The sequence below is a fragment of the Ciconia boyciana genome, chromosome 8 (assembly GCF_034638445.1).
Source record: "Ciconia boyciana chromosome 8, ASM3463844v1, whole genome shotgun sequence".
Lineage (NCBI taxonomy): Eukaryota > Metazoa > Chordata > Aves > Ciconiiformes > Ciconiidae > Ciconia > Ciconia boyciana.
In genome coordinates, this window is record NC_132941.1 from 32,062,042 (window position 1) to 32,087,918 (window position 25,877).

At 37.4% G+C, this 25,877-nt stretch overlaps 1 protein-coding gene across 2 annotated transcripts in view; it reads right to left on the bottom strand.

The window, feature by feature from the left end:
• Positions 1 to 220: 220 nt before the first annotated feature.
• Positions 221 to 25,877, bottom strand: part of REEP3 (receptor accessory protein 3) — a 41,208-nt gene continuing 15,551 nt past the window's right edge. For both annotated transcript variants that reach the window (XM_072870153.1, XM_072870154.1), the window contains exons 2-8: positions 21,565 to 21,637; positions 17,204 to 17,280; positions 16,557 to 16,677; positions 15,140 to 15,253; positions 7,733 to 7,880; positions 5,015 to 5,166; positions 221 to 4,234 (exon numbers count right to left, since the gene is read on the bottom strand). In XM_072870153.1, the coding sequence (XP_072726254.1) occupies positions 4,178 to 4,234; positions 5,015 to 5,166; positions 7,733 to 7,880; positions 15,140 to 15,253; positions 16,557 to 16,677; positions 17,204 to 17,280; positions 21,565 to 21,637 (742 nt within the window). In that variant the 3' untranslated portion in view covers positions 221 to 4,177. The remainder of the gene's footprint in view (positions 4,235 to 5,014; positions 5,167 to 7,732; positions 7,881 to 15,139; positions 15,254 to 16,556; positions 16,678 to 17,203; positions 17,281 to 21,564; positions 21,638 to 25,877) is intronic.

Here is a 25,877-nt window from a genome sequence, read left to right on the forward strand (position 1 = left end):
ATTTTCAAGTTGCCTTTAGCAAGTTAAGTTTCATTTAAGTCTAAATCAGCATCAGGCTCCATGGCAAAACCTTAATGACAGTTTAGTCATACTTCGAACAGTTTTAAAAGTCTCTTCACAATTCAGATAGGTTGTTCCAGTACTGGAATCTTTATAATAAATAATAGAATACAGATTTCATACTGACTGGTTTGTTAATAGTAATTCAGGTAATAAAATATCCACTGCATCCTGCTCAAAGCAGCATTTATTAAAGATAGTATCAAGATAGGTCAATGCATAATGAAGCTTTCCCTCCTACAAATATGTAAACAAGTTGACAGCAAGTTATTATTACAATATAAAAATTAAAGCTTACATTGCATTTTTTTAAAGCTACTACAGTCTCAACATAGACAGTCTCTGGTCTGTAGCATTTAAAAATACGAGTTCTTGAAAAATGTTAAAGTATTACCTTTGCACATACATGTTTTTGTAGAAAAATACTTAAAAATACCAACTTCCCATTAATAAAAGCAACACCAAAAATAAAATGCATCTTCTGTCATGAACAGTGTGTTAAATGCATCTAGCATTTAACCACCATTCTGTTTAACCAAATTATCTTCTGTTCATTTTAAAATTCATTTAAAAATTATAGTTTGCACAAAGTAGCTTGGATAATATTCAGTTACTTTCACATAGCAAAGCAATTAGCATTAAGTAGCTAATATTGGCAATTACCTTGTAATCAGTCTGGCCTGAGTTTATTTGCAACTGAGGCCATCAATTTAATCCTCATCTCAAACTGTATTTTAACATGTACAGTAGGCTCTTGCTAAGAAATCTGAGTCAGTTCAGATATATTTTGGGAAGACTTGAAACCTTTACATGATTTAACAAGAAATACATATTCTCCCTTAAAGTACCTTTAACCTCTAAGTAAGTTTTTCTTTAACTCTATTAGCAGTCCTGTTGGTGGCAGTCAGTCAGTTCTCAGGAAACGCTTTGCTCATAAGACTATATAATTTGACAGGAACTACATTTTACATTCTAAAACCAAAAAGAATGTTAAGTTAAATTTTGATTTTTGTTTAACATTTTTCCAAGAAGTTTACTGGCAAGAGCTAGACAGATCACTTTCGCAGTTGCTAAGGCAAAAAAGTTTGAAAATTCCCTGTACATGAAGTTTAAAAGATTGTGTAATATTTCAAAACCAAACTAAATTAAATTCAACAAGCAGAGAGAAATACATAGCTTTCATCCCAATGATAATCATGCTATTGTGCCCTGCCAAGCATCAGCTGACAATGAACAGCAAGGAAAAAAAAAATTAAGATAATACAGTGAACCAGTTTCAGGATGAATTCAAAGAGCAAAATCAAGCTATCAAGAAAATAATTTTACAGTAGGATATTAGACTGAAAACACTGGAAGTTTTATCATTTAAGACAGTACCTAAGAGAACACAAGTACATTTCTATGCAAACAGTAATGAATATAAATAATACTGCCAGCCTTCCTAGTTCCATGCATAGTTCAGAAAAAGGAGAGTTTATTTAGCCTTTGTCACTACTTACTAATTAAGTTAAGTCTGCCAGAAGTTACAGCCTCAAGTACATAACACAGAGCAACTCACTGACCACAAATGTGGTAGAGCCTAAACTACTCAAGTGATCTCTAGTCCTGGAAATGTGAGAAGAACACAACCCCCAAAAGAGGATCTATATGAACGGTGTAACAGGAACTGTAATTCTTGAAAGAAGGGCTTTCCTTGCTCCTTCATGCAGGATTCTGATTTGTAGAAAGATGACAGTTTTATTGCCATTCTTGCCAATACAACAAACATGATGAGTTAAAGCAAGATGTGGCAGCAAGTGCCCAAGGAGGACGCTCATCTGGAGAGTAAGAGTTAGAGATTCCACCCAAGGCCCAGGTTAGTCGAATTCTCAGAGGGGCAAGATACAAATACAGAAGCCTCAGTTTCCTCTAACGTATTGCATACCTTAACACACAGACAGCCTTTCCCTACATTCAGGGAAAGAGATGAGGGGAACAAGTGATAAACTATGCCCCAGGGACGCTGCCTTTCTGATCACTGCCTCCCCCACAGATAACAGCTCCTTCTAAAAGCTAGATCACAAGTTGCAGTTTTGGTTAGAGGATGGGATTTTTGCACTGTACTCATTTGGGAGAGAGCAGCCTTCCTGGCTTCTGGTACAAAACTGCATCTTCGAGTAAAGTAATACAAGCTTTGGCCTTTTAGTCACATATGGACTGTTGCAACTTCTTACTAAAGCATTTAACTTCCTCGGAGATGCTAAAAGCACTGTGCCATCAGTGTTGTTATATTTGACCAAGGCTTTGCACTTGGCTTAGAAATGCCTACAATACCAAGCGAGTAACGCAATGCCAATACAGACCAGCTGCATTTTTACCCATACAAGTCAAACCCTGGCCCAAAGTCTACAAAAGACTACCTCAAATGCCAGAATATATTAACAGGCCATTAAGTGCCTACCAGCAGTGAACCTGCTATAGCTGTAATACAAAGAAAAAGAACTGCAGCAGGCCCAAACCTTTAAGAATATGTTTAAGCGTGCTGCAGTAGACTTGCAGATGACTGTCATACCTGGGGGAAGGTCTAAGGATTGGAGTCTGAGATCCAAGGATAAGAGAGATCAGACACCATTCTCTCTTCAAGAAAAGTAACACTATCTCTCCCCATGCCAAGTAATAAAATACCATCTACAAAAAATGGGTGTTTTCTCCCTGAATCCACAGTAGAGATATAGTCACACAGAAAACTAAAATCAGCCTAATTCTCAGAATTGAAGAAAATAGAACCAAAAGGGACCTCAAAAAAGTCATTTTGACAAGTCCCTGCCTGGAATGACATTCCAAAATTAATCTCTGTGCAAACAGTTATGCCATGGGATTCTAGGTTATAGAATGGCTGACTAAATCAGCTAGACTTTTCAAAAAAGCTCTTTGCATGTAAATATTTTAGTAATAACTTTAGCAATAAAAGAAAGTACTACACAATTTTAGAATCCACATATGATATGAAACATATACACATACATGTTCTAATATTTTTTTTCATTCTTAAAGCAATGCAGAGCAAAACCAAATCAGGGCCTGAATAATCTATCATACATGCCTTCATGTCAGCATGACTTCGAATATACCGCTGATGGGCTGATCAGATCCCTGAGGTCTATCACTGGAACTGCTACAAGTTTTACTTACCACAATTTTAACCAAAAACTGACTTAAATCATGTTACATCTCTCCAGATGAAGGAAGACAGACACAAACAGAACAACAACAAAAAAACCCAAGACAAAAAAAACCCAAACAAAAAACCACACAGCCTTGTAATACAGAGAAAGGCACCTGATAACGTTGTTACATGTTAGTAGCAATTATCTACAGCATCCTAAGTGTACTTAAGCAATAGAGTTAAAGATCATGAAATACAAGAATTGCTGTCATTCAAAAGATAAATCTAACCTACCTAAGAAGTCATTAAAATGACATGTGCAGCTGTAAATCAGTAAGTGTGCAAAACTATACGGTTTTGCATAAAGTGCTAAATGTACCCCCGGTTTGCACCTATTAGTATTATAGAAGTTTAAGCTTGGCAATATGATGCAAGAAGATGACCTTAAGGATGTACCGTATCTACCTCGTCTTTCCTTCTCCTTCCCCACCATCATCCACTGTCCTTTAAACTGTACATTTTTAAATTACAGAAAGGCCTTTTCAGGAATTGTAGTTCAGAAAAATATTTCAAGTATTCCTATATCTTTCCATGTAAACTTGGGGACACTATGGGTTTGATTTTGACAAGTTCCAAATAGTTACAACTTCTGCTAATTCAATTGGAGTTGTAATTATTTCAGTCTGTTCAGTACGTCTAGAAAAAGGCTGTTTCCTGTTCCTCATTTAACTCTTATTTAAGGAGTGCTGAAATTCATACTAAAACTAGTCCAGATTTAAGTCTAAACAATAAGCAATTACAGAAAAGCAGAGTAATACTTTATCCAACCATTTAGGTTCATAAAAACAAGTCCTACCATAGCTATTCATACATACTCATTATATGAATCATACACAGATCTTTAATGCTTGACACATTGAATTCAAGTTATTATAATACAGCAGTTTGTCTTGCAGGCATTGTGCAATACACTTAGAAGTATACAGCGGGTCTCTTCTTTACTCTGTATTTCAGTGATCCATACCGTATCTGAGGGGAAAAAAAAAAATTTATAATTTAACAAAGAGGTGAGATAACTTCAGGCAGAAATATTATTTACCTTTCCACTAATCCAATCTAGTAAGCATCTTTAAGTGCGCTTTGGACACTCCAGATTCAGTATGAGAATCTACCTATGATTAAACAACATACAGTTTCAACAAAATTTGGCAAGAAGGTTACGTCTCAACTGTTTTCCCAGAATTACCTAAAAACGCCTATGAGATTCCATAGATATTTATTCTGAAATATCTTTAAATTTTGAGACACATGCAAATACAAAGCACTTTGAATCCTACATATAATTTTCTCTTTGTGGGTTACAAGTCAAAGTAGGCCATATATCTATGGGAACTAAAAAATTCTGAATCTTTGTTAATCCATTAAACAGCAGATGTTTACGTGCACACAACCAAGACAGGCAAATGCAGGTGACAATACTGCTATATACACCCCTTTCAAGGTGAACAGTTTCTGGAATTTGGGCTTGGTGGTACCAGAACTAGCATCACAAGCACACAGTCTTTCATCTCCTCCTCCCTTTTTCCTCACTTCGTTAATTTCATTCATGTATTTCCCTTAAACACCCCAAAGTACAAAAGCTCCAAGCTTGGATATTGTCACATACTTCCTTCTCCATTTAGCATTCTACAACCCAGTTACCATTGATAACCACTCTAAAATTAAGGAAAAAAAAGATTTCTGCATTATTAAAAATGCCAAGGTACACTGTTAAAAACAAACTCAATAATTAACTAAGATTATACTTGCCTCTTTACGGCCTTTAATACTTTTCACAGATTTCATGCTCTGAGTTCTTCGAAGGCCTCTCTGAGCAAACATTTCATCCTCTGAATGTGTTCCCTCCATCTCTTCATCTGTTTTATCATCTCCAGGATTTTTTTCCAGTGGAGTTTTGTAACCTTTAAAAAACAGTTTTATAAAAATGTTTAATAGTAAGTAGCTGTAACTTTTAGTTTCTAAGAAAGCCATGAGTTTCATCTTTAACACACATCCTTTATTCTTTTAAACAATATGGTCAGTCTGCCAGCTGTTTCAAAACAGTGAGACATCTAGTCTGCCAGGAGCTTGTTACTTATAATTCTGTCATTTGTACGTAACAAGCCACTTCATTCCATAGGTATGTAATGCAACAGTTCCTCAATCGCCAAAAATTAAACCATCAGTCTTGCTTCCATCTTCTGCTTTACACTGAACTGCAAAAACCTCAGCAGTCATCCTGAGAAGTACTTAAGGTTTTTGGCTACAATCACCATGGGAGGGGGGTTAGACTAGATGATCATTAAAGGTCCCTTCCAACCCCAACCATTCTATGATTCTGTGATTCATAGGATCTCTCTTCATACTTGCATACCTCTCTTCATATGTAATACCAAAGTTCCTTTCAGATCGATACAATATCAAAGTACTATTAAGGGTTGTTTAAAGCCTACAATAGGACCAAGATTATTACCAAAGATTCTCACTAGAGGGCGCAAAACTGCTTTAAAACACGTGCTGAAGAGATCCTTGGGGTCCAAAAGCCCTGAATCCTCACCACACACTTACCATAAAGCTCCCAAACGTAGTCTGGTTCTTCCCTCCCACCAAGCTCCCCTTTTATAAAGCCATTCCAGAACCTACAAGCTGTAACATTCAGACACATTTTAGACTCCAAACCCAACTTTATTCATGATCAATGTACATTTCATCTTAAGCCAATATTTTATTTAGGCTTAATTAGGTTATTTTCCTTTCATCATTTCATTTTCTTCCTGAAATTAGAATCACGCTCACCTACTCCACAGCTACTTAAGGCAGCCTTGCTTCTTCTGCCATTCTAGAGGTAACATGTCTCTGCCTCCAATACAGTTTCAATTCATCTTTTTTCAATATGGAAGATTTGAATTGCATCTGTTACTCATATAGTTTCTAACTAGGGATGTTTGCAGTGACACCAATAATTCCTTATCTCTATTTGTAACACCTCTTCTGATGCATCAAAATCACATTTGCCTTTTTCACAGCAAGCATACCGGCAGCTCAGTCACAATCAATGTCCTTCTACAACTAGGTCTTTTCAACCGATTTGCACAGGAACTCCCACCTCAGATCACAAAAAAATAACATTCTGCTAAGTGCAACAAAATATTGCTGCATAGTGTCCCTAACTTAATCCGTGGTTTGTTCTTTTTTTAAATTTCTAATGTTGACCAAACTTCAAAGAAAACAGAAGAGGTGTACACTAGATTTGGGTCCAGGAGTAGAAACAATTAAGTTACACTAGCTCTAAGAAAGCATTTTGACATGCGAGATTGAATCTCACAATCAGTGGTTATTGACACAGTATAAACTGTACCTGAGTAATTTTATTTTAAACAGAATTTTGAGCATTTTCAAGCTATTTCAGATTGATAACTAATGCTCTCTCACTGAGGAATAGCCCCTGCACAACAGCTGCAATGACATCATACCTAATGCAACCCTAGATTAATTCATGGGCTTTCTCTCTGGCCAGGACCCCGTCTTTACGCTGACCTGCACAGGATACCTTCTGGGCTCAACTAGCAATTCAGCTTAGGGCCATTCAGGTGGCCATTTATTCCTCAGAAACACCATGGGCTACCATGCAATACCTGGAATTCCTTGTCCTCCACAAGCACCACCCCTCCCCAAAATGGAGGGATGAGAAGAAATAACAGGCTTCGGTGAAAAGAAAATAAACAGACCAGACATATTTCTTGTGTGTGAAATATCAACCGCTTTACATTGTAGCCTAATCATTTAAAAAGGTGCAATAGACAGCCTTCCACTGAAACCCTCCTTCAAGCATCATAGACTCAAGAGCAAAGTGATGATAATAATAATTAATATCATATGTAATATAATAAAATAGTAAGACTAATAATAAAATATCTCTGCAAAAACATATATTGGTCACTGAACACCATCTTTTGAGTGTTGATGTGCATCAGTCCATTATGACAACTTAATGCCTTCATTATTTCTATCACCACAAGCAATTTTACATTTTGAACTATCATTACAGATCTACTGAATTCATTTCCATTAATTTTCTCTTCTTGTATCTCTTTATCCCCATTAATTAATCCATCCCCCCACTAATTATCTCTTCCATAAATTTTTGTGTTTAACTTTTTGTACATTTATGACAGAAACACCACTTAATCACATATATTTTTTTACTTCCAATTAAGCTTTACTTTGGCAAGGAATTCTCATTGCTAATTGGCAAACATAGGAGTAATGAGTACAGTATGACTACACTGTTAGTGGCTGCAAGAAGAAAATAATTCAGGGAGCATTTCTCAACTGTCATAATATATCTTGCTCAAGTCAACTCTGTTCCAGTGCACTGGAATTCTTTGAGGCCTTTTCCATTTCTAAATGGGGTAAAAGTATTTCTGCTTTCCTACTTTTGTCCTTGGTGAATTGTTCTTTTAGCTAGAAAAAAAAAAGATACTTTACCTGAAGATTCACTTGCAGAGGCTCTGGTTTTCTTTTTTGCTTCTGGTAATGTCTGATAGGGTCTCTGTCCTACTGGCTCATCTCCTTGTATAGTAGTCAAATCATGCATACTGAAACTTCTCAGTTTCTCAGTTATCGCACCTTGACTCTGAAATACAACAGCAGTATCTTTGAAAACAAAGCAGAGGTTTACCTTTGCTGTTCAAGTTGAGTTAAGATGTTTAAGCCCATGCTTCCTTGTTGCACTACAAAATTCATTGAATATAAGCATGCGGTAGATTTAAGTTGCTTTAAGTATTGCTTTTACCCAAGCTTAACTGTATATTGTTCCTAACCAAAAAAGTTACAGATAAGCTAGCAGTTTCATTATAATGTCTTATTTCACTCCTTTAACCCGAGCAAATAAAGGCTTTTTGGGTGTGAGGGAGTGTTTAGAAGAAAAACATCAGAAATGCTCAATTCACTTCAAACATGATATTTCTCTAGCAGTGCTAGGTAGCATGACAGTGGATTTAACATTTCTGTTTTAAAAAGTGTGGTTGAAGATAAATAAAGATTTCCGCTATTTTATATTTTACCCTCTACAAATTTGAATATGCATAAGAAATGAAAAAAGTGTTAAAAATACACTCTGTAACATGAACTCAAATAACCGAGAAGCTGGCAGCACTACAAAAGCTCTAGTTGACAGAAACTTGAAACCACAAACCAAAGAGGTCCTGCCTGGACTACAGGCTAGCAGGTTCTCATACTAATGTAGCTTTACTGACATAATACCAACCCAAAATCTAATGCTACATAGAGGGATAGTTGATCACATTTGAACATTAGTATTCTTCCTCTGATTGTCTTTACATCTTTTCTACATGGGACATACAGAAAGTTCCCCTTTGAAAAGAAGGGTCGTCAAGCAGCTCTTTCATCTTACGCCAGATGATGTTATTATTGAAGCATTTAAGCTTAATTTATTGTATAAGCAACTAAAAGGACAAGCACATTACTCAGTGTCATGTTAAAATAACATTTAATTCTTCTCTCTCTGGCATGAGGCAAAAAATAACCATTTCAGAGGAAGGTTGACAAGCCTGTGCATAAATCCCACTTCGAGCAAGGGTTCAAGATTTTGTTTCATTCTTACAAATGAACCTTAAATAAAATTCCTCATTTGAGCATTATGTTAGCTAGCAGTAGCAGAAATCCGTGTACAATTCCACACACCCTTCTCTGCAACGGCACCAGCACAAGGCAGTTCTTGCACCACTGGCCACAGCCATTTGTTCCCTCTCTCACGGCAACAACTGTTTGCAGATGGTAGACCAGCACACTAAATTATTCCATGTTAAAAATAGCCATGTAAAGTGAAGAGACAGTAGAGCGATACTCCTTAAGCTTGCATGGCCACCAAAGGCAGGGGGGAAGTAGCTGAAACCTAATACTCATTTTCTAATGACTAGTCATTAGTACAGCATATAAAGCTAAGACTGTGTGCTACACAGGCAAGAACTACCTATTTTAATTCTTGCAACACCATTCATACATTGCTACTAAACAATAGCCAAGAAAGGGTTTCCTATGAGAGAAGAGGAAGCCTTCACTTTTCTAGTTCTTCCTACATACATGTAGGATGACTGAGTTCTCAAGAACACAACTACAGCTTGCCTTTGAGTTAAAATGCACAACTGACACTGAACAGTCTGTATATAAACTATTGTAGAAACTCTGAAGTTAATTTTATTCCCTAAAATGGCTTAAGGCAGGTCTGTCCTGCCTTAAGGCAGGAATCCTGCCCTTCCACTACTCCAGTTCTTGCTTTGAAAAGCATTTGCACAGTAAACCAAATCAGGAACCAGCCATGCCTGAGAACTAACAGTCAGCTGCTAGGACACTAGAGAAAAGATAACTGGAGACACAGGACTGGTTCTTTTGACAAGTAACAGCTTACAGTATCTGCTGTAACACATAAGACTGTTGATCAGTCTGCATCCACTGCTTGAAGAGATGCAACTGGAATCAGGTCTCAATCACTGAACACTAATGAACGCATGAAGTGGACCTAGTTGGCTCTCAGCAGAATCCATATAAATTCAGCGCAACTCCACTCACTAAGCGTGGGCAGAATCTACTGTAAAATAGTTACAGAAGCTGGATTTGGCCAGAAACAAAAGTATAGAAAGACACACTTGCATAACAGTTGCACAGCAAGTTCATTCATCATGTGATGTACTACAGAGACATAGAAATTGTACAATATAACATAATTAAGATTATAATAATTAACATGCTCAGAAGAATTCACATTACAAGCTTGCATTTCCTATTCCACTGTAGATATAGAGGACTAAATTCAAGATGGGAACATTCAGCCTTATTTTTCAGTGCAGCTTTTGGATACAGAATTTTATTTTTCAAAGCGGGGGGGGAGTTGGGAAATCAAACTATATGCCATAAAACAACATTCTGCCCTTAACCAAACTGCACACTTGATGAGGCTAGAGCTCCTGTGGACAACTGCCTCATTCAGCAAGGACATAACAGATTCATACAATGGGCCCTTCATTCCAAAAGTACTTGCCAAGATGGAAAGTTTCACTCAAGTTACACACAGCAAATATTAAGAAGTTTGAAAGGATACATATACAAATAAGAGATGCAGCACACATGCCCGAGAGTCACAGCAGGAACGGGGGCTGCATGACCACTGCTGTACTGCACAGTCATGGTCACACATTATACTAATCCTATGCAGGTACTCCCTACAGTCCCCCCAGTCTCCTCCTGCCTGAATGCAGTCTCCATCCCACCCCTAGGAAGATCCAGTCTAGACAAATCAAGATTGATTTTTACCTCACACTACTGCATAGACCGGAGAACAAATTTCAAGGTGTTTTGTGTGGGTTTTTTTAATTATTTAAAAAAAACAAACCACAAACACATCACTGTGCTCATATACAGCACTTACGATTTAGGAAGATTCTTCCACACACCCCCATACCCAAAAGAAGCAGATAATTGCCTTCTGCCAAAACAAAGCATTCCATGAGGATCTGCATTACTATCAGCTCAGAAGGAAAGTCTGGCTGAAAAATACTAAATACCCTCTACTGCAGGAAATGTGAGAGTAACATTCACATTTAAAATATTAATGCATTAAGAGCTTTGGTATCTTGTTTGAAAGTTCAGAGAGTTAATAGCCACAGCTTGAAAGCAGGATGTTTGCCCGCAAAACAGAAGGCAGAGCAATCCAATTGCAGGTGGAGCTAAAGGGAGGTCTCCTGCTTCCACACTCATGCCATGGGTACGGCAGCAGCCGTCACCTCTCCCCAGCCATACACGCAGCCTCAAGATGATGCTCACAAGATGGTAGAGCAGTTGCCACACCTGCACTGGTGTCCCATTATTTCAACAGTTCCTATCAGTAAAGAAGAAATACAGTTGGCTGCATCCAGCTCAGAGGCTGCCAACTAAACCACACCACAAAAGATTGAGACACACGCATCTACAATTACAATACAGCTCCAGTGCTCAAATTTCTGTGTAAATGAACATTGAAGAGAGATGAATTGTAAAGTCTGTGTTGTCTTAAACAAAATGCGAGTCTTGAAGAATGACTCTGCTTATTTATTCAATAGTATTTCCTAAAACATTAAACACTTTTCAGAGACCACATTCATTACCAGTGACGAACCTGAAGCACTAACTTAAAGGGTTTCTAAATCTAGTTTTTGATACATGTAGCCTACTTAAGGGACTCCTTTTGAGACTACTCAGACTCTAGTAAGCTATTAGTATGCCATCTCATCAGCTGACCCTCTGTATGAAATGCCCTTCTCTATTTTGTTATTGAGCATGTATTTTTATAGCCTTAAACTTAACCCAGGGAAGTTGCTGTAAACAGACACCACACAGTACGTCTGCCTCAGGGACTCTTTTGTTGTTGTTTAAATTAGACTTGCACCCCCTGAGTGGTTGGGATCACTGAAGAAAGCTGCTTTCCTTCATTGGACAAGTTAAAGGGACTGCGTGTCCACAGAGATGCTTTGAGCTTTGTGGCCACAGAGTTGCAGTGTGCAGCACCCGCATTCCCAGCTGTTCTCTCCCTGATCCGATCCAGGCTGACAGGGAATGACTTCTGTTCCCTCTCAACCTGGAGACGGACTGCTGTCCTGTGAATGACCTCTGCAGCATGCCAGGCAGTCCCAGCAGGGAGGAGGGATGAAAGCAATATTGCTGGTGAGCTGAGCTCCTCATAGTGATATTGGCTGTACGCCACAGCTGGCTGCAAGATACCTCCTTCCTCTGCCATGCTCTGAGTGGGAAGAAGGGGAAGGCTGAGCAAGGCTATTAGAATACTCAATCAACAGAGGCAGCAGATTCAGGACGACTAAAAGACATGCAGAAACACAGCCCTCAAAATGTATTATTTTTTTTTTACCAAGTAATACTTTACAAATGAACAATACTTGTGTGACCTCATAAAGAAGGACAGTGCATTTCACAGCTTAATTAGCAGCCGTCCCACACATGGTGATACAGAAAACAGTTTTCTCTAGTAGCTTGAGAAGTCAGAATTTATGTGTTAGCAATAATTGGAACGTAAAGGTAACTAACGTCTCAGAAGATCTGGAAAGCAGATGCATCAAAATACAAGATATAATCGGTGGAACTTAGTGTTGTGGACATAATTTCTACAAATCTATACACTACTGAGCTGAAAGAGCTCCAACAACTTCCCTATCATTAAAGGCACCTTGTTGCTGATTCTTTTATACTCCAAAGAAAATTATTAGTCACCTGTAAAAGTCAGCCTAGACCATATTTGATCTCCAAGTCTCCTGAAATCAGGATTTTACACAGATTTGTTTTCTTAACTTAACATGACAGTAACACAATTTATTTTTCTAATATATACTATTTAGCAAGTTTTGAAACACTAAATTTTACATGAACAGTTTCTAACTAGTACCAGCTAAAAATATCAGTATAGGAATGTAAGCTATAAGCCATGACTCCTGCCAATTACATTTTAACTTAACTACAGTGGAGCAGGTTTAAATTTATGTCAAATTTCAGTAGACTGACCTGGCTGGCTACTCCAGCTTCCCCTACAAGCTAGCCAACTAGCTTTTTAATACTAATCCCATATTCCTTTGACAGCCCTTGGAGAAAACCGCTCTTTCCCACACTTGATCTTGAAAATATTCCAGAGAGTTTCCAAGCAATTTTACCACCTTCCTAAAGTCAGCATAAGTAGACATCATAGCGTCTTTTGCTTGGGCACTTTAGTGAACAGAAGCTTTCTTTGGACCTCCTCTTGTGTTTAAGCTCCCACATTCTCTGCTCCTAATTTGAGATCCGATATGTCAATAAGCATGCCTTCTCCTTCAAAAAAAAGTTATGAAAGTGTGTCTCCTTCCCATCAAAACTGATCCCACTAACAGGATTCCATTCCTGAAATCCTATAGCATGGTCCACCAGTTCATACTAAAGGGATAATCTTTTCACCTGCTGGAGGCAGCAGTCAACTCTTGAAAAACAGGGAACAGAATCAAGAACACATGCATTGTCTCCATTTGCTTGTATGGAGCAGTCACGCTCAGCTTTTAGGAATGACAAACTGAAGAGAGGTTTAACATGCCAAAACAAAGATTTTCAGAGTCTCTTCTTTCATACTGTTTAAAAATCATGTCTATTTTAGGTCTCTGATATTGTGGTGGTTGTTTTGCCCCAGCATCTCATCTGCACTGAACTAATTCCGTACAAATATTCATGAGCATGTTTAACAAGTTTTAACAAATAGAGCAGGCATCTTGCCAGTCACAGCTGAATAGCAATGAAATCTAAACACAGACATTTAGGAAAAAGTTATTCCTTATTTCAGAAGAAAGTGGGAGGAGATATTTGTGTTACAATATTTCTGTAACACCATAACAATTAACAAGGAAATATCCAACCTTAGCCAGACATAAGGAAAACACACAGAGCCCAAGTATCATTACAGGTGCACACTGTAATAAATTATGATTTGCTGTTTGGCAAAGAATTTGCACTTTAGCATAGTTCTTAAACTTTTTTCCAATAGAGTACTTTGAGGTTTTGTTTGTTGTGGGGGTTTGTTTTTGTTTTAAAAACCTATTTTCACTCTGGATACTTTCATTTGTTTAGAGGTGTACTCTATTTAATTTTAAATTATGTCATGCCTCAAGGCAATACTAAGAACTTGAATAACAAAAAAAGAATCAGTGATCAAATTGAATCACATTCTCAGTATTTCAGGCTCATTATGTCCACATTTTACAATAAAAATGATATTTTTTACACTACCACCCACATATATCTTTAAAAAAAGAGAGAAAATGAACAAGAGATGCGTGACTATTTTTCCAAACCTTTTTGAGATAGCATTTGAAAATGCAGGTTTTAGGAATGTCTTTGATTTATAAAGCAAGAAGTTCACATACAAGCACAGAAATTTAAGTTAAATGCTAGCTGTACCTACTTAACTTTGACAGCCAGGGATCTCTACATTGCTTTCTGTTATCTACTAACAGTGTTCAGGTTTCCAGTCCTGTTACTATGAACACAGCAGTTTCATTTATTCCCAGGAAGAAATATTAATCCTGATCGCCTTAAAACTATCATTTAACTAGGACACAGACATCTTTCCACACTTTTTTTGTGTTTTGGTTTAAACAACTATTAGGTAGGATACACATGGCCTGAAGTTATAGTCCTTTTGGTGGGCCACAAGTTGCTTAGAATCTTACTTATAAGCTTGTATTTTGTTCTCCTAGACCTAGAACCTTCTGAAATTCAACTGAAGGTCATGAGTTTTGTAGGAACATAAATTCGGAACGAATACAGGTTACTTCATGATTTAATGGAAATACATGACAAAGCAAGAGTATGCTAAACAGCTATATGCAAGCTTATGCTTAGTGTATTAATTTAACAATTCCATCAACAAGTTGCAAACAAGTTAATTGTGTCAAGATAACTTTTATCTGTGGTAGTAATCTTTCATGCCTTACTTCATACGTGGAGTCACCTCAAGTTGATTGGAGAAAAACAGCAGAAAAGGCAGAAATCCTTTAAATAGTTTGTTTACCAACAAGAAAGCACAGCAGAGACAGAAAAGAAACAATGGTCATCTTTACCAAAAGCCTGCATGGTATCTTTTGAATTACAGTAAACTGATCCCCATCATCCAAGAAATAACTACAAGCCATCTTAAACAAACAAACATAGTGCAAGGAGGACTAGAGTGCTGCAACCCTTAAATTGTGTTCCAGGTTTTCCATACATTTGCAGAATTAATATTTTTATTTAAGAATGGCAAATCCTCAGTAGAATTACACTGTTCTATAAGTATACCAAGGACAAAAGCAATTAATGCAAGCAGAAAGTTACCTTTACAGCTGCTGTCACTGCAGCACTTGCTGCGAAATTCAACCCTTGCCTTCCAAAATTCACCATTGTCTCGTAGCCTCTTTCTTTGGCCTGTACAATATACTCGTCAATCTCCTAAAAGCAAAACATACTTAAATTTTAGAGAGCTGTGCATAAGAGAGTCACATTACCCCACAGTATTATTTTTCCATCAATAAAGGAAGACAGAATAAATCTTTAAGAAAATATTTAATGGGACAATTACTCCTGCCTCAGTATACTGATATTTCATTCACTTATACTCTCTCTCATTTAAAAAAGGATTATGTCTGGTCAAACAAGAAGATAAAATAGATCACTTCTGTCCAGCTCAGAAACATTGCAGTTACATAGCAAGTTCCTTACAGAGAGTAAGCTTAGCTTGTCAGACAAAAGCTGTTCAAGAAATAACATGCTTAAGATGAAATCAGAGAGCTCCTTAGAAAGGTAGAGTCGGCTCACAAAGAACTTCTGAAGCCAGAGCTTTGACATAGTTAAGTACCAAGGACAATACAGTCATGACATTTATCCCCAGCTGTGGTAAATGCCTGGAGTTGGAGATAGAGGCTTCAAGGTAGTTCACAACAGCTAGGAGACTACGGGAGGAAATCCCTTTAACTTATGAAGTTGCAAACAGTTTATAGTTCAGCCTTCAGAAGGTCAAGATCACCTTACTGTTCATATCAGTGGCAATCGTGTCAGTACCTGTTTTGCCTAATAAAGGCCAAGCCCAGCACTGACCTTTCTGAATGCTATTTTCTGTACTGTGAAATTTTTCAGTGGTAGTCTTCACACCTTTGCTAATCGCTCTTTCCACGCATCCAAATAGAATACTGAAAAAGAGCTAAGCAGATCTGTGGCCCTGTAATACTTTGGCTAAAGCTAAATATCCCTTAGCTACGTTCTGTTTGGGTATTTTCTGTTGCAGACTGGTCTTCCCTTAAACTTCAGTAGAAAGTATCTCCTCTTATCTTTTCAGTTTGCACACCAGAAAAGTCAGATGTCATTCATCCTGAGAAGTTTTATTACTAGATTAGGCTAGAAAAAATGGTAACATGAAGAGCTGTTGCTAAAACTGCATTCATGCTTCTGCACATGTTCTTCCAGTAGAAAGTCCAACTGCATCACTTCCACTCAGCTGGGATCTGCAAAGTGCACCAAGTAGACCCGAGAACACGAGGCTATCTCATGTCAATAGAAAGTAGCACATTGTCTGCTCATGCAAGTTAAACAGAAGCCTATATTTGGACAGTCATATGGACTTGCCTCTTCTAGTTCATGCTGCCTGGCAAACCAGTAACACACTGATCTGCTTCTACCATGTATCTAGCAACACTTAGTATTTCAGCATGTGGTATTTCCATATTAGGCATTAAAAATATGAGAAGTTATTTCTTACCCTTTCTTTAGAAGAAAGAAGTGGGTGAAGAAATTTTCTGTAGATTAAACTTGCCCCTCTAGTATATGGGGAAAGGAGCCAAACAACAAAAGCTATCTTCAGTTCATAGTACAGTGGAAACCTACAGACAAGTTAAAGGTTACATGAAATCAACAACTGCAGTAAGAAAATGCACAGTAATTAATCATCATGAAGAAATCACTTCAAAAAACACAGTTACATATTAGCATATAGGATTCTTCACATACAAGAAGTTATATTAGACAAAAATTAAACGAGTTATAGAACTATGGATTTAATTTTTTAATTGACCGTACTGTCACTTAAGAAATGGAAACAGTTAATATACTTGCTTTGCATTATACATTCCTGCACAGAGAAATTATAGTCCATCCTTTTAAGAGTTCCATTCCCCTATTCAGTTTCTACAGTAAAGGTGGAAGTTTTATAGTCCCTACTTCGAGTGACAGTGTACAGCAAGCTTGAAAACAGATGTTATTCTTGACATACAAGACAAGATCTTTTCCTGAAAAAAAAAATTACTATCAACAAGCACAACTTCTTTATAAAAATTAAATCATTACAAATCGAAGAACATCAGAAACAAATATAGTTTCATACAGATTTTATAAAAAGCAGGCTCTTACCAAGAGACTGTTAGGTCAGTTATTGTTTCAGTAACTGTATAGAGAGCAAACACAATCCAATACATCATCCAGCGAACCTGAAAATTAAAACACCACCTTCAGTAAGAATTTTTATTTCACCTTTCACAGAATACACTATACACTGTACAGACAGTTCAGAGCTGTCAAAGCAAGACATTCAACAGTATCTCAGTCTGCATCAACTGGATTTCAAGTGAAATTATATGAAGGTCCTAAGGGTTTTCTGTTCATAAGTAGAACTGGTGGCAGCTGCAACAAGCTAAATGAAATGGCTGGGTCACCAGGGTCACAACCTCACCTAGGCTGGCTTCACAGATTTGGTTCTGCCTCTAGAAAGCTTTAGTGATAAGAAAAAAACACTGCAAAGAGTCAGTAGATTATCATAAGTATGAAATGCAGTTCCCACTATAGCACTAAAGGATATTTCACTCTCTTCCACACTCATCCATATGTTAATACCACAAATACAAAAGTCAACATTAGTAAGTCAGATAGCCCTTGCTTTCATTTCACAATATAAGTTAATCAGCTATACTTTGCAGTTATGTTCTACATGTGTGCTTAGCATTATGATATTAACACCAGGACAAGGCAGGAAAAAAAAAAAAAGCATTTTCATGGAAATTTAATTCTATTGGCATATGCCAAGAACTACAAAATTATTGTAATAAAAGAGCTCACATGTAAGCATCTTAATGCTTCAGGGGTTTATATCTATATACTTTTAAGATTTACACTATACATCATTGTTTTGAAATCAGACAATGCTCTTAAAATACAAGTTTTAGTTCTGTTTTCTAATAGTTACCTAAATCTCTCATCTATCTTGAACATTTGTTCAGATTTGGTTGTCTAAACTGATTACATCTTTCAGAATAAATATTATAGAATTAGTTCCGTGCATTTGTCTTCTCTAAAATGCATTGCATTTGGCCACTAATATTTCCAAAATAGGTCAGTGCAAACCACCACTGGCTATTCATACTAACTGAATGCCCACATGTTCTTTAAATTCCAACACTATCTATGCTAGGGAAAAAAAACCAACAACACAGTTTAAAAAAAAAAAGAGAAGAAAAGCATTACCTGCAACCAGATTCAGTAGCCTCATTTCATTTGCAATATACAGACTACTAACTCTTCTGGTATACCCACAAAGCATTAGACACCACATCTGTTCAACACTAGCTTAAGTCGTGAACTCATAGTACCCTCTTTCAAAAGGAGGAACAGATATACTTTTCCTACAGAGAACATGGCTTAGATTTAATCTTCACTTTTAAAGGAATATTTTTTTGAAACAGACTTAAATAAGTACTCAAAGCCTAATGCTATACTGCTGCCTATTTCATAGCTGTACATCATGCTTTAAAACCACTTCCTTTATCACAACTTGAGACCCATTCACATTAAATGCTTTTCTGCATTTCAATTTGAAAAGAAACTCAGTCATATGATGACATTCTTCATTTCAGTCTCTCAGAGGATTTAGGTATTTCAGGCTTGAATAAGCTAAGACAAACGTACACAACAGCTGAAGTCATCTCTGACAGGTCATGTGACATTTAGAATGCTGACCCTTCCATGAACCAGTCTCAACACCTGAATAAAAATAAAATTAACATCCACCTTTGCCCCATCAACCCAAGCATGATACAATGCTATTTTTAAGACACCATGCAAGACTGAATTTTTTTCCAATATATTTTACCCAGGCTATTCATTCTTTAATCAACATCTATTTATCCAATTAGGAACAACATTAGAAGTGGAGTTTCTCTTGAGCTGCTAGGAACAGTAAGAAATGCTCTGCAAGAAGGGCACATGAGATCTGCCAGGAGTCCTGCTGAGGTCTGGGCAAAGATCCTCAAAAACACAGGGCAAATTATATTCTAGTACAACTAATGCATTAGGTACCAAAAGTATCCTGGACAAATGAACCTGAGTGACTTACAGTAGTTTTCAAATCAGAAAAAAAAACAAACACACAAAAAACACCAACCAGGAAAAACAGAAGGTCATATTTAACACTGCCCAAAAGACCATCATCCACTTAACTCTTAAAGATGAAGATACAGAAGCTTTGATTGAGTTTTGCTTTTTATGTTAAAACAGTGATTACAGATTTGTTTTGTTGAGCTTTTTTTTCTACCACTCAAGCGTTAAGTTAATCTTTGTTGGCTTTGGCTGAAGCACATCCTTTCAAATCAGGATTTTGAAGCCAGGATTTAAGACGACTGATCATTCGGACTTCTAAACTGTTTCAGATGCTTATTACAAGCACTTTGGTGTAATACAGTGAAAAAAATCCTCAAAGATCTTAGTCAATTCCATTAAACTACAGTAATTACAAGAACAAGTAAAGAACAACAAATATTTCTGGAACAAATTTTCCAGAAATAATCTTTGAACAATTTGCTGCATCATGACCTACACAGCAAGTCAAGATGTCTGTACTTTGTTTGTTTGTTTTTTAGTGGTAGCAGCAGTGGCTAGGTCAAAAATTTCACTGTTATAAAGCTCTTACAATCCAATCCAGCAAACAAAAACAGATGGCTCCTGAGCCACACACAACCCTAGAAACAAAGTTGTGCTTGGGCCATATTATGACTGGCAGGAGAGCTGTGCCATTTGGAAGGCTGCAGTTAAACCTACACCCTCTCCATGAAAGAGAGCGAGCCAGCTGGGAAGATGAAAGCCATGGATTGTCCCAAAGATCTGTCTGGACACTCCACCCAACCAGCAACAGAGTGGTAATTCACTGATGAATCAGTGTCATTCTCTGCCCATGAAAAAGTCACTGTGATGGATCTCATTCATCTCAGCCCCATGAACATTTTGTATGCAACTGCAAATTCAGGGACTGGTCAAAGACCACAGGTGACTGAAAAGCAATGTTTTCAAACTAAATGAAAATATACAGTTGGAAAAATATGGTTAGAGGCCCTACTAAGGGTCTTGTGAAAGTGACAGGCATCTCTAAAAAAGGTTGCCCAAGAACAAAGTCATAGCTAACTGGACAATTGAGATAAGTCAAAATCTCAGCACTCTATAAACATTATTGTTCTTTTTCTAGAAGACATATTGCAAGAACCAATAGTAACCTCGAAGTGATTTATTGTGTTAGAGTTCAAAACTGCTATCTTCTACTTAGCCTGTAGATCCCTTTTGAGGAAGCATGGAGGAAAAGCAGATTATAAATTCTTTGCATTATACACCTTCCTGACAGGGTAAAGTAAGCATGAGACAGAGGAAATTCTTCTCTTATTTTTGATGATTTTTCCTCCCAGAAGCTTAGCTCTGGCAGGCACCAGCTCTACGTGCACAAATAAGTTCTAATCTGCTTGTACACAGAAAGAAGTATGAATATGACATCCACATTGGAGCCTTGATGGAGTGATCAGAGTAAATGTAAGACATACAAGGGGAGGAACAACAACTACTGCATCCTACTACTACAACCAAGTACAAAGTGGAGACATCACACATCCAGACAGCAGCATTAGGTCACAGCTACAGCTGCTGAATTAAAGTAACTGATGGCACCGACTCCATCCAGTATAGGTTAGTTCCTGAAATCAAGTTAAGCTGCCTCTTAAAACAGGGAAGTAACTCAGTGACCAAAGCTCCTTGTGACTGCAACTGGGTAACATTCTTGTGGTAATCGTCATTGCTCACACTGAAAAGTAAATAATTTAACAGATTAACTCTAAACTGCAGTAACTACAGTAATTGCGTTTTTCTCCATCTTACTCTGTCTGTTCTGCTTCTTTCCTCTACATCACCTTAACCAAATCTTTTCCTTCCCTGGTTACATTTTTCCTCCTCTTTGAGGAACAACAGATTAACAAGAGCTACCCTTTTCTCAGGTAGATTTTGAATCCCCTGTTGAGCACCATACAATGACAATTAAACTGCTGCTGCTGTTCAAGTGGTCACTGAAAATCAATTTGTCATTGCTTATACTACAAGCATTGGTAGAATTACAAAGCCTTTTTTCTACCCCCTGCCCGAAAGCACATTATTTTGAGCACTTCACCAAAATGCAGCCAACACTGCAATTTTTAAATATCAATGTTTAAAAATCCTCCTAAAAATATCTGTATACAGCATAACGTGTTGGACACGTTTCAGTAAAGTCTATAAAAGTCTGAGAAACCTTAACTTTAGCTCTCCAAACAAAATCACAGCATTACCACTACAGTCACACAGGTGTTGTATCTAATACTAAGATAGTCAAATCAAGCTTTCATATGATTTATTGCACTGCATAATGAAAATTTCACAGTTGTATGTCCGCAGAGGCATTTAATTAAGCAATTAAAAGGAATGCAACTTACATATTCCTTCACATTTTTTGTCTTCACAGCTTTGTATGAGTAATATGCAGGATACAGCATCCCAAACACCAGCCTATTAGAAAATAAAAAGAGCTTTCAGAATCTATTATACTGTATATGATAAAACAGTGACAATACATCATCACAATGTTATAGGTTGCTTGGAGGAAGTTTAGCAACACAAAACTAGAGCAACATGAACAGAAAAGGCTGTATATCCTGAAGACAACAAACAATTTCGTAAGACTGCCTCTAATAGATAATGTAAAACTAGTAGCTCTTCTGGTTCAGCTACAAGTAAAACCAGTCCTGCAGTCTGTCCATACCAAAAGACTGTTTCCGCATTGGCAATGCTATCACACTTAAAGAGCTTCTAACTACTATCAGTAGGTAATCAGAATCATCTACTTTTATCAGATTACCAGAAGATTCTTCAAAAGTAATTTTAAGGCAACAAGATGAGTTACATAATTTCATCTCTGTTTGCTAGAACTCTGCAACAGCAACACACAGAAACGGAGGCAAGTGGGAATTAATCCAATTTTGCTCAGACAGACAGTTTCTGCTCAAATTCATCAAAAGTAAGGTTCAGAGCAGGGTGAGAGGGTGCTAAGCAATCCATGCTGAGAGCAGGATCAGAAAAACACAAGTTTGTAACAATACAGCATTTTCTAGTAAGAGTCATGGCCGCAGACTAGTGGAACAGTTCTTTATGACAAACTGAACAGCAGTAATTGCCATCTCTGACAAATGCAAGAGCTCCATACTTCTATTTCACCAGCTTGTTACACTTTGTAAAGTCAAGCAGTTGCCTGCCCTTGGTTCCAGCTGGCCTAAAGCAGCAATTACAGAAAAGTCTGGCTACATCTCTGCAGCATCACTTACAACTTGCTCCGGATGGTTATGTGGGAGAAATTTACACTTGTAGGGATATCCAGAGATCTTCTAAGAAAGTTCAGAACTCTTAAGTAATTTAACTTCTCACAGTTAGGCGAAGGAAGATACATCACATGTTTTTATTAATAAAAGTCCACCTGGGACAGATCTGGCACGTAAGATTTCAACTCAAATGGCCAAAGTTTACCAAAGTAAACAATCAACTAAAATTTAAGATTTTATAACTGTGTCAGGTAGATTTAAATAAGTGGTTCTACCTGCAGAGCCACTGCAGAAGACTGCAGGACACTAGCAAGCTTTACTTTACTGTTAGACCCAGGAAAGAATTCTAAGAACTTGTAGGCCAATTTACTTTTTTTTTTTTTAAGCAACTACTCCAAGAGCATTCATCTTCTACAAGTTGTTATTTGCAGAAGACTACCACAGAACTTTCCTAGTATACAAGGCATCAATGTAAGTTTGAATTCAATCAGTTTGATATACACCATCTTCCAAGCCCCACTCTGATATGAAGGCAGAAGTCTTCTGCTCGGTAGGAAGCCAATTTAGAGTACTGAAGTCACCTCCAACAGTTTTTAACAGTTAACATATAGTAGTACATCAGCGAAAAAAAATATGAAATTGTTAACAGCAAAGGTGAGATACTTTCTTCAACATCACAGATAACAGAGAGAGGGTTTCTCCATCTTTACTGCAAGATGAACACACTGTTACCCATGGAAGGAAGCCTGTTGCAGAGGCAGGGGGATACTGGCAGAGGTACTAATGTTAAGCTATAAATGCCCCAAGTGAGGGGTGAGGATAAAATTATGGAAGCATAATTGCAGAACCCTTCATGTTTGAAATGGCCTTGTGAAGTCATCTAGTCCAATCTCCTGCTCAAACCAAGGCTGACATCAGATTTGGACTAGGCTATTTAAGGCTTCAGCCAATCAGGTCTTGGACACTTCCAAACAGAGATTTCCCATCCTCTCTGGGCAACCTGTTCCAATGCTTTATGAGCCTCTTAGTGCAAAGTTTTAGTTATATCTAGTCAGAACCAGAAGTTTATGACCATTGTCTCTCTTGACTGAGTAGCACAGCAAGAGAATGGGCCTGGCTCTCGTAACCTCCAAAGAGTTACGTGAGATTGCTAATAAGGCCCCCCAAAGCCTTCTCTTTTCTGGCTGAACAAGCCTAGTTCATTCAGACTCTCCTCACAAGTCATGTGCTATGACGATCTTGGTGACCTCCACTGAACTTTGTCAAATAAATTAACATCTTTCTTGCACTAAGCCGCCCAAATCCGGACAGTCAAATGTATAAAACTCACAATTACATCTCCATCCTCTTCTGAATGTGTAATATGTATGTATTTTCCTCATCATTTAATTTAAAAATTATAAAACTCAACTTCAGAAAGATTCTCAACACTGAACCATATATTTTCTTACCTTTAAAGAACAAAGAAGGCTCTAAGAAAAATAATTGGTTTTAATTGAATTTAGGACAATAAAGAATTACTACCTGATTTCAAGTAAGAGTCAAACCTAGTTAATCATGTATAGCTCTTTTCTAGGATGCATTCATTTCCACAACACAAGACTAGATCTGAACAAATCTTCTGGGCATGTTTGCAATCTTTGCATACATTGGGCCTTTACCCATACAACAGAGTTGTTAATGGCCGATAGCAGCAGAGGAGCTAAAGGGCACCTCAAGCAGGTCTCCACAAGATCAGATTCCTCTGTAGTGGGAAGGGATGGTGCACTGCAGATCACTTAAAACAATATTGATATGGAAAAGCATAACTGGTGTACCATAGCAGCAGTTTAAAACGTGGATCTGGATGCTCAGAATTTCACAATTCATGTTAAACTGGACTTAACAGAAGATGGATCCTGAAGCTCTTTTATATGTATAGGCAAGCAGCTACTCCACTGCAGCAGAGCTTACCTATATGTTTCAGATGTTGAAATGCCTTTTGAAAGAGTCCGGACTACTTGAATAGAAGTTAAAAACCTCATTTCACCCAAATAACAGGAGATCCAGAAACAGAAGGAACATGAGACCAAACACCCTTCATTTTGATGAAATTCTGTAGACAACAGCTCTTCCTCTCATTTTTGTCCCTGTGGAATACCCTGTTCAGTAACCCATCAGCTCTAATGGCTCTCACCTTTCCTTGTTCTTCTGGCTGAAGTTATAACCACTACCTATCAGAGATAAGGAAAGCCTCATTAATCCTAATAACCCAACACAGACTTTATAAGGGCAGAAATTCCTTTGTTCAAATAAAAGACACAAAAGAGGTTCCTGAACATCATAACCACTACCAACTGTCAGACGGCTGCATGATTATATGTCAGCAGTTACTGGTCATCTATGCACCTCTCCCAAACTCTCAAAAAATAGTCCAAAGTTATTTAAATAGCTACTAGTAGCTGGCACATGCAAGCTTCTTGCTATGAAGCATACGAAAGAGAAACAGTTTGAATCTTTCACTTAACAGATTTTTGGTCTATACTTTTCCACTCACTTTACTGTCAAGTAGCACCACTTCTATTTAAAAAAAAAAAGTTATATTTTTAAACAGCAATTTATCCTCTGAATGTGTCATCCTGCAAAATCTGGTAGAAACAAGAATTGGGACAGAATGGAATTTCTTTTGAGTGCACTGCTTCAGAAACAATCTTCAAGCAGAAAGCTTATTACAGTAACAATAAGAAAATCATAAAGTTAAGCTAAAAGACCTCAAGTTAAACAAGAACACTAGCACAAGACAAATAAAGGTAGCTAGTTCTCCCCGTCTAGCAAATCTTTATGTTACTCAGTACTGGTCAAATAAAGAGTCAGAAAAAATCCCTATTTTAGTACTCACTTTTTCCTTTAAAAAAATTATTCTAGAAATCACTTTTAAAACCAAAGAACAAGAAACTTAACACTACAATATATCATTACTTGTTAGTGTTCAATACTGCTGTAACATGGAAGTGTTAGAAAAACTGCCACTTGTCCCAAAAAAGTGGGTAGATAGGACTGAGAACGAAAAACGTCAGCACATTTAGCCAGTAATAATAGGAACCAGTACTGTGAAGTTTTTATCTCCTTACAGCCAGAGCTGACATTAAGCGTGGCATGATGTTGCTGACAACTCTGGCATCACTACATCCTTCACACTGTCAAAGTCATCTAATCTTATTTAAAGCTACCAGGCAATTTAACAGTAGAAAAGCCAACTTTTTGCCAGTGAGTGTAGCTGAAGGTCAGCAAAATTCACTTTTACCCTCAAACTATACATCATAGATTAGTATACAGGCAAAAGAGAGATCACGGCAGCTGACTGAAGCAGAAACACATGGAACAGCAGCAGCAGGGAGCCCGGGCACAATCACTGACAGAGAGCTAACAACAGCCAAACATTTTCTAATAGTTCT